The 10,714-nt window shown below is 35.7% G+C and overlaps 1 protein-coding gene across 1 annotated transcript; it reads right to left on the bottom strand.

Moving 5' to 3' along the window:
- Window positions 1-3,997: 3,997 nt before the first annotated feature.
- LOC109543434 (TBC1 domain family member 19) lies at window positions 3,998-9,015 on the bottom strand. The gene is made up of 11 exons (XM_048660540.1): window positions 8,843-9,015; window positions 6,210-6,632; window positions 5,941-6,098; window positions 5,742-5,890; window positions 5,500-5,590; window positions 5,381-5,441; window positions 5,097-5,327; window positions 4,904-5,041; window positions 4,689-4,848; window positions 4,324-4,525; window positions 3,998-4,268 (listed from the first exon to the last, which is right to left on the bottom strand). Exons 2-11 carry the CDS (start codon window positions 6,309-6,311, stop codon window positions 4,010-4,012), a joined length of 1,551 nt encoding a protein of 516 aa, XP_048516497.1. The 5' UTR covers window positions 6,312-6,632; window positions 8,843-9,015; the 3' UTR covers window positions 3,998-4,009.
- Between the last annotated feature and the right edge of the window lie 1,699 nt (window positions 9,016-10,714).

The raw sequence follows: 10,714 nt of genomic DNA, 5'->3' as shown, positions 1-10,714 counted from the left end.
TCTCTCTCTAACTAATAGACTATTCGTATAAGGGCATCTCACTTTATGCATCCTATATTTTTTTCCTTTTTAACGTTTGATGGATAACTGGGACGGAAACGCATACGTTAACTCGGAGATATAGCACACCTCGGTTGAGTTGCTGCGTTATCAAAAATGTTATCCTGAACTGTTAAGTCGCCATAACGTGTGGACGTTAAAAATAGCATTTATGATACAGCACAGGGCTGATTATCACTCCTTTGGTTGACAGCTTTGAGGTTAGTTAATTAAAATCGGTGTTTGAAGTATTTTTTATTGGTTTTAAGTTGGATTAAACCGTCAAATTATATCAGCCTTATCCGATGGGTTAAAGCATCCTCTTAATTGATAAAGCAGAAATGGTTGGGGAACAGTGTTTTTAAATTCAGCATGGCTGCCAACAAAAATAATTGACGGTTTGGAAGGACATTTTCAGTTGAAAAGATTTGATGAGTCGCACATGCGCATTTCGCTTGTTTGCTAGATACATCAGAATATTGCAATAAATCCACATTTAAATTAAAATTAATACCTTCTTATTTAAAACTGGCTTTTCCGGAAGTTTTAAATTTAACACCCTATAAATCAGGAACAGTTGGAAATCTCCAGTCAGTCCTTGCAACTCTTTTTAGAGCTCTCTTCTAGAGCTGGATTTTATCAGAAATTCTTAACCTTTAAACCGACTGAAGTAAAAATAAGAAAACGCAAAAGAACGTTGCGCATATCTCCGAAACAAAAAAGAAATAGAATGATCATTCCGATAAGTCGTTTTGAAAGCCTTCTTGTTCTCAACCTTTACGCACCTATATTATATTTACGGCACTTATTTATGGGCACTTATTTATGAGCCACTCTATTGTTTATCCACTAATCCGTTTTGCACATTTTTCGGCTCTTCGTAAAATCTTGTAGTGTTCATAGTTTTTGCGCAAAAAATATTTCTGTTTTTGACATCTCATGAACAGAATAAGTAAGTTTTCAGCAAAATATGGCACTGAAGTACAGGCCTGAGTAACACTGTGTTGAGTTGCGCTATTGAGTTGTTGTCGCTCTCTGAGTTAACGCGTTATAACTAATTGGTTAATGAGTTATAATTCATTATTTAAGTTTTTTGAGATAATACGGGGAAATATATAAAATATATATCTAATTGTTAAAATTGGTCCTGCTAAAATATAGGGATCTTCTACAGGACGTCTTAATTCATTAATTAATTATTAATTCAATTCAAGTTAATAGAAGAATAATAGTAAAGAATATTGAAAAATTAATTTTATTTAAAGGATAAAAATTTTTTTTTTTAAATATTTTTTTTTTGTTAAAAAGGTAGAAAGTATAAAATGGCAATAGAAGCTACTAATGCAATAACTCCTCCAAGTTTTCTAGGGATGGAGCGAAGAATAGCATAAGCGAATAAAAAATACCATTCAGGTTGAATATGAATTACTATAGGGTTAGCAGGAATAAAGTTATCGGGATCTGTTAGAAAATAAGGAGAGACTGGAATTTTCACATCTAAAAAAGGGTTATTAACATTTTTTCTGAGTAACGTTTTACTACTTTCTTCAATCAACTAAAGAAAAGTAATTTAGACTTTCCCAGCAACAGAACTGAGTCCAAAGAAAGTCGACGACGAGTTTTCGCTTTTTCAGTTCGCAGAAATATTTTTGGAAAAAGACCCAGAAATAATTATTATGGTTTCGTCCATAATTCGAAGGTGCAAAAAGTTTGTCCAACATTTTTGCAAAGCAGTTGTCGGTGAATGTTTAAGTGGGCTGTATTTTTGTATTATTTTCTTCTTCGTGCGCGTCCCTATCTGAGATTGCACTCCCAACACCGACTTAAGTATGTGAATGCACCCAACCGACGAATTAAAACCCGATTGTCGGCAAAATTAAAATGTATATTGCTCAGAACGTTATTTCTACACATGTCTTGTTTGTTTCTTCAATTACCTTAGTTACTAGAAACAAATACAACTTAAAATAAAAAACTAATTGTCACATCGCCCCCTAGACTAACTTATGTGGTTGGCAGGAGAGACAAATAGATCTTATTTACTCATTTCCCAACAGCAGTTAAGGAGGCGAGTGTTAAAATAAAATTTATCATATAATTTTTCACAGAAAATACTTAAAGATTAAAGATTAGTAAAACTAAAAAACAATGCTATTTTTGCGTAGAAATAATTGCTTAATAGAAACTTTGTGAACACTGGAATCACCTGGAAATTTAAACTGAATATTATTATTTGCTTTTTGTGCCAAATTCGAAGCTGAAAAGGGTTTTCTAAAGTTCCCTGGAAACCGATGGATGGGGCGAATTTTCCAGCAAAATTAATTTTTGTCATTTTTGACTGTAAATAATGCGTTTTTTCGTTTTCGATTAAAAACTTTTAGTTTTGTTATCGGTTTTGGAGAAAACCTTAATGGTTTTCGGGAAAAAACGGTGGAAATTTTCGTTTTTGTCCCGAATTTGGCACTAAAAACAGTTTTTGTAAATTTTTTACAAAGCTATAAATTTATCTTGTAATTTTTCGCGTAAAAGTCTTCCAGATTTTTAAGTAAAACTCTACAAAATAGAGCGTTTTTGAGTAGGAAGTAAAAGAAAAAAAACTCAGTCAAAACTAAAAAACCACATTTTTTAACAAATTCTACAGTCGTCAGAGGTGACGAGATTTCCAAATAATCTGTTATAAACTTTCACTTATTCTGTTTGTTTTTTGATAGAAAATTGTTTGATTTTTGTTACAAATTCGAAGCTGGAAAGGGATTTCAAAACTTTTTACAAAGCGACGAAATATGTTTAAGTGAAACTTTTGAAAATTGAGCATTTAGAAGAAAGAGTAACTTGGCTAAAACAGGAAAATTCTGAAATTTGACATTTTAAAGGTATTATTAATAAATGACATTTAAAATAAATCTAAAAAAAAAAATTAAAAAAAGTCATCAACAGAACTGAATTACTGCGTCGGTGCGTTGGGTTGGCGCACCAAGCCATTTGCGAAGCACTGCGCCAATTCCGAAAATATCACTGAATTGCCCAGGCTTACTGAAGTATGAACAAATCCACATCAAGTTTCACTAAAATCTATATGAAAAAGGAGAACAAAAAGGGTCAGTGCATCGACTCAAAAAAAATCAGTTGATTGGAGCTTGGAGCTACCAAATGAAAAGTTGTGGTAGTTTTTGTACGAAGACACTCAAGAATTACTCCCCTGTCGAAAGCAGATTAAATCGGTTGTTTCATCAAAACATGAGTTTTACATCTTCCATGTTCTTCCAAATTTAAAAAAATATAAATTTATTAAAGACAAAAATTGTTTGAGGCGAAAAACCAAAAAAAAACCGGAAAAATTGCAGTTGTTCAAATGGTCATGGTCCAGATCAGTTTACAGACTAACCAACTATTAAAATGCACGTTTATCAATTCCGCAGGATAAATGAAAATGTTACGAAAAACTCCCGCTTTTGAAAGAACCACTCTGCTTAGGGATAGAAATAAACTGACCCGTCAAGAAAAATGACAAAATGAGCTCTTCTACAAGCAGCAAGTTCAAGTGGAGATTCCCAAGAAAATTCCGAATCGTGCTGAGCTAATTAAGTTGAAAAGTTTGGTGCCCAGCCAGAACATTTAACATTGTTCCGGTTGGAAAGGAGCACCCAACGTGCACCGGATTGCATACAAAGTAACTTCCACGCACTTTTAAAAATGCTTTTTTTAACTTCCTTAAATTTTCATAAATAAAAAATGCAACAGGAAAGCGAACATTTGGGTCTATAGGAGCTAAGTATTTTAAAAGAATTTGTCGTTTAGCTGATTTTGTGCAAATTTCTACACAAGCACCAAGAACAGCCTCATCAATAATTTGAATTGTTAGCAAATAGTCCATACCAGATGCTAAGAAAAAATTAGAAAATGTAAAAAATTTGACCATAAATCTACTTTTGCTCTTCCGGGAAATAAAACGAATAAATAAAAAAAGTCTTTAATTATCTTTGATGAAGGCCATTTGTAAAAGCGGAACTACCGCTATGGAACTGAGATCAGCCAGGACCGCTTCAATATTGGCTAAAGTGTTCACTTTCATCAGATTCTGTTTACGAAACACCACAATGGCTAAAGCCAAAACCGGAACCACTTCTAGGGAATCATAGGCCAAAATGATATCCCACAACGTTAAAAGCTGCTCAGGAGGGAGATGGCCGCTGAAAGCTCTCATCATCCACTTGATTACCACCCGCAATCTAAAACGAATAATGTCTCTAAAACATTAATCCATATCGATGCATGCATAGTTACGGATGTATTCTGCATTTCTTGAAATGATGCCACAAGCTTGGCTCGAAGCATTGCAGCAACTTCTCGAACTGGAGGCAAAGAGCAACGATGCCCTGAGGACTGGCGCATACCCTGTGCAATCGATGCCAGTACCTGAGGTAAAAGCCTCGGAAGGCGAAATAGAGCTCCACTGCGTTGTTGTAGAGGTAGCAAAAGGGGGCAGCTGAAAATTTACATTGCGATTGGAATGAAAAACTTTGAACTAAAGAACAATATAAAACCTTAATAATTCACGTTCTCAAACGTTATCAAACTGAAGTCGGAATTTAAATAAGAATTAAGAATTTAAAAGTTTCCCTGCTTTTAATATTGATTTTTACTCTTACCGTACATAGTAAACCCATGGAATGGTATGACCCCACTAGGAGGAAACACCAAAGTGTTTTCGGCGGTATTCGGTCGGCCTTTCAGACCCACTTGCAAAAAAGCTGGCTGGTTTGGTAGTTGCTTCAAAATATCCGAGTCTCGTGAAAAGCACATCATCACCTAGAAACCTTACCTAAAAACATCGTTGAGTCGGGAATTAAGGAATGTTGCTTACTTGGTACAAGACGTCTTCAAACACAAAGTACTGATCGTCATTCGAAGCAGTTAAATTGATGTCTTTTATTATCAGCTTGTCTATCATGAGGTCGTACTGGAGGACGTTCTGTTTTAAGGAGTCGAAGTGTGCGATTTGCTAAAATCAACCAGAATGACCCTCAACTTATTTGAGTCCGAGTGGAAAAATTTACCACGGGTTTCACGTCGGCGCCCAAAATAAGAGTCCACATTTTGGAGCGCATGCATTTGGGGCAACCTTTTTTCAAAAATTCCTGAGCCAATGGAGCGTAATTTTTCGCAAGAATTTTCTCGCCCAGTGCAATCCGTTCAGCCTCCAGTGTGGCATAGTTCTGGCTGGGGTTTACGAAATTGTTGCTGTTCAATATCAGATCACCTCTCGACAATTCTGCGTACATGTTTCTCTGGGAAAAAAATTAGTTTTTACGTTTTTAATGCGGTGTGTTGATGTTATTACCAGTTCGACTAAGTTTTTCACTTTGAGGGGCATCTGAGCGAATTCCCACTTGTTCAAGTCACTGTAGAGTAGGAAGTATTTAGGATGTCTCCAGATTAACTAGTTCATTCGTGCTATACCTCTTTACTTCTTCTTTGCAAGGCCCTTTGAGGTTGATCAAGACTTCTAGAAAGTCTTTCGGTGCGTACACTGGCCGGTATTTATGAATATCTATCTGAAACAAAGCGCGTCTTAGTTTGTGTTTTTCTGAAAACATGATATATTGCAAGATATTTGGAATTTGTTCTTCGTAAACATTTAAAAACAGAGTTGATGGTGAACATCTGAAATCCAATTCGCCAGCAGGACCCAAACTATTTACCGACTTCAAAGTTGCTTAATTCGTTCCATTTGTTCGCGATTTCTTCTTTTTCATTGGTTCCCCGTAATCTTGCTAAACTTATCCCCAGTTCGCTGCTCATCGAGTTTAGAGACTTATGTATCCTCTTGTCCCAGTGAATTTGAGCTTTCCTGCGAACGATCCAGTTGGAAATAAACGAAAGTTAAAACTGTGATTTTACCGAAAAAATGAGTCGTAAGGACTGGAGTTATTTTTCTTCGTTTTCACCCATCTGTAAATGTTATTCTTCAGTTCCGCCTCCAGGCCATGATCCTGCATGGCTTTCAGTAGGGAATTCTTGAAATCCTCCACTCGTACGTTGGGTGTTGACACCAGCTTCTGCAAGCAGGAAAAACTGTCCGGATAATGTTCACTTCCAATTGAAGAGATGTTTTTGATACGAATTCATGACGGTTGTAATGCTGCCATTGTCAATGTCCTTTTACTCACTTGCACATCTTCAAAAAACGTTTTATATTCGGTGGCGTTTTTCAAGTCTTCACATATCTTGATCGTTGTATGGTGGATGCTGCAGTCCTTCAGTTCTTCCATGTCGAAACCTACCTGTTAAGGGTTGAAGGAATTGTTCACGTTGCTGCTGCAATCGCTCCAATATGCGCCCTTTCGCAGCTAAGCCATTATTGATAAAACTTTGCCGCAAATCTCGTGACTATTAAAAATCGATTAATCCATGCGATCCAGTTTATTTATCCTAGTTGGCTTCAAACAGTTACTTATGCTGCAAGCACCCACATTCTGGATGGTCGATCTTTCCATGCATTTCCTCATTCACAATGAAATCTCCCAGTTTGCCTATGACTTGATTGTACTCACTGTCTCCAGTTTTCACTTGCAGGATATCGTTGATTTTTTCTGGGAAACAACGATAATGTATAAATGGTGTAGTAATTAGTGACCGTGATGAAATAAGTAAAAGTCGCCTTTTTGGGTCTGTCTTTTCGGTAAATAGGTGGTGGCAAAATAAAACACTGTTTTTTATGGGTCGACGTTTCGACTATATTTAAGTCATCCTCAGGGCTCTATGAAGTCCACCGAGCGTCGCAGCGAAGGTCACAGAACATACCCCCTTTTATATTTATATTTATATTTAGGGGGGATATTTTGTGGCGAAGGTTAGCGACACACAGTGCATAATCAGCCTGCCATGCACAGACAAGTGATCACGTGACAAACATTAAACTAGACACTTCAGTGCAGTTTGAAGTACTCGTCTTTATCTATGGTTTGAAGTACGCCTGGGTAACACTGTGTTGAATTACGCTTTTGAGTTGTTGCCGCTCTCTGAGTTAATGAGTTTTAACTTATGGCCGGTGGCGGAATTTTAGCACCTAACAGAAAAAGGCATCAACATATTGCTTTTGCGCATACGATTGCTTGAAACTATTTGGTCCAAAACGAAAAAATCCGGAGGTTTTGAAGAAACTTAATAAAAAGCGATGAGGATTACGAGAGTTTTCCAAATATTGATTATACGCGAAAAAAGACGATAAATAAGACTAAACTGTAAAGTCGACGACTTTTCTTGTTAAATCCGACTTTTAACTTTTTTTGCATAATATACTCTCAGTTTTCTAGTATTTTTCAGTAAAACGTTGTAAAACAGGCGTTGTTCTGTTTAGAGAGAGTTTTGCTCTCTGGCCGTTTTTTCAAGATAATCCTAATTACTTTCCGTAAAAACTGAATAAGATTATTTGGTTTTTGGGGACAAATTCGAGGCTGAAAAAAGTTTTCCAAAGTTCCCTGCAAACCGAAGAATGAGGTGAACAAGAAAATCATCAGAAAATAATGACTTTTTGCCTTTTTGATTAAAAACTTTTAAGTTTGTGATTTTTTGAGAAAATCTTAATGATTTGACAATCTTTCGGTAAAAAACGGTAAAAATTAATTTTCTTTTTTGTTCCGAATTCGAAATTCGACGCTGAAAAGAGTTTTTGTAAAATTCCTACAAAGCTATAGATTTTTACTATCTTGTAATTTTTCGCGTAAAAGACCACTAGATCGTCAGTATTTTTAAGTGAAACTTTACAAATGAGAGCGTTTTTGAGTGGAAAGTAAAGCAAAAAAAATCACTCAAAATTAAAAACCAAATTTTTTGACAAGCTCTACAGTCTTCAGAGGAATAGAGGTGGCGAGTTTTCCAAGTAATTTATTATGAAACTTTCGCTTAATCAGTAATCGTTTTTTAATAGAAATTTATTTTATTTTTATCCCAAATTCTAAGCTGGAAAGAGATTTCTAAACTTTTTACAAAGCGACGAAGGAGCCGAGTGTTCTAATAAAATGTAGTTCATAATTTTTCGCAAAAAATACTTTAAAATTGTCAGTATTTTTAAGTAAATCTTTTGAAAATTGAGCATTTAGAAAAAAGAGTAACTTTGCTAAAGCTGGAAAATTCTCAAATTCTGAAGAAACGTGAGAAATATTATTGATAAATGGCCCTTAAAATAAATCTAAAAACATGTAAAAAAGTCATCAATATTTTGCCAGCAACGGAACTGAGTCACTGCGCCGGTTGTGTTGGGTTGGCGCACTAAGCCATTTGCGTAGCACTGCGCCACTCCTAAAAATTTATTGAGTTCCCCGGGCCTAGTTTGAAGCCGTCCAGATAGTGCACCAATAGCAGAACAATTTAGTGCTCATTAACCAATTACGGACTAAGTTCATTTGAAGTTCAGGTTAAAAAAGCAGCAAAACTGTACATCGGGTACCTGAGCAGACTCAAAAACAGCGGCAAAAGTATTTAGAGGCTAAGCCTGGAATCCAGCAAACAGGGGGTTTTTTAGTTGGTAAAATCCAACACTACCTTCAGCACGGGCTGGAGGTGTCTTTCGAGAAGATTTTTTATCCCCCTTGCGCCCGGAAGCAAAGCCAAAAAAATGCAAATATGGCACTAACTTCATAGAGCCCTGACGATGACTTAAATATAGTCCAGACGTCGGCCCATGCAAAATAGTGTTTTATTTTGCCACCATCTATTGACCGAAAAACCCACAGACCTAAATCGGCGACTTTTACTAATAATGTATAAGTTTCAAAGCCCGGATCATTTCCGTTGGGTTTACCATTTTCACCCAGATTATCTGGATGTTTGATAACCAAGGGTTTGTCCATTGCCTGCTGGCTAAGCACCAAAGGAGGTCTGAAATCACATCTCTGGGAGGTTAAAGGTATATCCCAATCAGCTGGCAACTGGAAAGTTTCCTTCTGATTTTCCATTAGTTTCCTTCTTATGTCTGCTTCTGAAACAGAAGAATGATGATATCTATAAGTTTTCCTGCTGCTTTCAACAAGTTTTTGCAAATAGGGTGAATCAGAGCTGAGAAGTTGATCAATTTTTTTAGTTTTCGTTCGCACTTGCATCTTTGCGAACTGTTTTAATTCGGCTAAGTTTGTTGCCTGTTTATTTGCCTGATTTGTTCTTTTTTTCATTAGTTTTAAATAGTCCTTTGGTGTTTGCCGTGAGATGTTCATGTCGTTCGGTGTCTTTGTCTGCTTTTATTTCACTGTCTTCACTATTTTTATATAATTTGCAATTAGTGTATTTCCACAGATGGAAAATCTTGTTTAAGGGAAATATATCTTGTTTTTAATATTGATGAAAATGGCACCAAAAGTATATGAATTTGGATTGGTTTTTTAACTTTAATCAATGAGCCTATTCCGAGAGAAAATTATTTATTAAAATTTGTTGTTCTTGCACGAGAGTACTGGCTGCAGCCCGTTGTTCTGCATTTTTTGCTTTTGGTCTGGTGAAGAAGTCATGGTTATGAATGCATGAATTATTCACGCATTTTTCACCTAGTTTGGTCCAAAAACTGCTCCACAAAATGAATGCTGTACGGTCGAATTTTCCCCAACTTTGGCACTGGATAAATTCTGATTGTTTATAGCAATTTCGTGTCTGTTTGAAGCGTTATTGAACCCCGTTGGTTTTCTGTTCAATCTTTTGGTAAAAATTAAGCATATCAGATACATTTTCTATAGGGTGAAAAATTAAAAAAAATTAAAATTTAGGACAGTTCAGCAAGCTCTCAGTAGGACAAAAAAGGATTCTTGCCTCTCAACACCAAAAGTTTGAAGATAAACCAAAGAGCTCGAAGTTTTGGTCTCTCAGCGATAAGTTTTCTGGTCTTGGTCCGTTTTGCACGATCTTGGGCTTATGTTGATGTGAGACGAAAATTAGATATACAGAGGGCTGAAAAAAATAAAGTTGAAGTAAGATTTGTGTTTAACGGTGATTTGTTGGGCAGTTTATCTTGTAAAAATGCCTTTCGGTTTTTGAATTCATTATGCTTGATTGTGAAAAGTTGTCAAGCTATTTTCCAGACATTGATTTTGATTTGTTAAATATTTTTAGTTTTTTCTAAAACAGTATTTCGTCAACTACCATTTCAACTACTTCAGGTTTTGCATTAAAATAAAGTTACTAAGCGTTAAAATAAAGTTCGGTCGAGGTATTTGAAGTAGGGCTCGGAATCAAACTCGAATAATTCGAGTATTCGAATATTCGAAAAGCGAATAATTATGTGTAGTCATAACTCGAATATTCGAATATCCGAATTTTCGAATATTCAAATACTCGAATAATCGAATACTCGAATACACCAACATTATCAAACTCACTAGGTGCAAATGTCTTTATATGCACTTTGTATACTTTTATAAAATACATTATTCATATTCTACAAGCATTTTAACAAATACCCATACATTTACAAGCAAATAAAAATAATCATATTTACTCTCCTGCAAATGAATGTAAAATGTTCTGGTGATACGCGTCATCAACTTTTGCGCGGTGGTACAATTAATGTGCCGACAAAGGCACTTTTTTATCTGTTGCGGCTAGTTGCCAAAAATGATATGAGATAACGATTTTTCTTCTTGGAAAACGGTGAACGGAAAACGAACACTCGAATATCTAACGAATACGA

The sequence above is a fragment of the Dendroctonus ponderosae genome, unplaced genomic scaffold, assembly GCF_020466585.1.
Source record: "Dendroctonus ponderosae isolate FM_Combo_2020 unplaced genomic scaffold, Dpon_F_20191213v2 Dpon_F_20191213_1, whole genome shotgun sequence".
Classification (NCBI taxonomy): Eukaryota; Metazoa; Arthropoda; class Insecta; order Coleoptera; family Curculionidae; genus Dendroctonus; species Dendroctonus ponderosae.
The sequence above is the reverse complement of the archived record's forward strand: the minus strand, read 5'-3'. Positions and strand labels throughout refer to the sequence as shown.

Excerpts from the sequence above, each read along its gene's own strand:
- LOC109543434 (XM_048660540.1), bottom strand. The coding sequence starts at position 6,311 with ATGGAAGAACTGAAGGACTGCAGCATCCACCATACAACGATCAAGATA. Across the intron at positions 6,099-6,209 it reads CGTTTTTTGAAGATGTGCAA|AAGCTGGTGTCAACACCCAA; the intron begins GTGAGTAAAAGG and ends TCCTGCTTGCAG. Across the intron at positions 4,849-4,903 it reads TTGAAGACGTCTTGTACCAA|GTGATGATGTGCTTTTCACG; the intron begins GTAAGCAACATT and ends TAAGGTTTCTAG.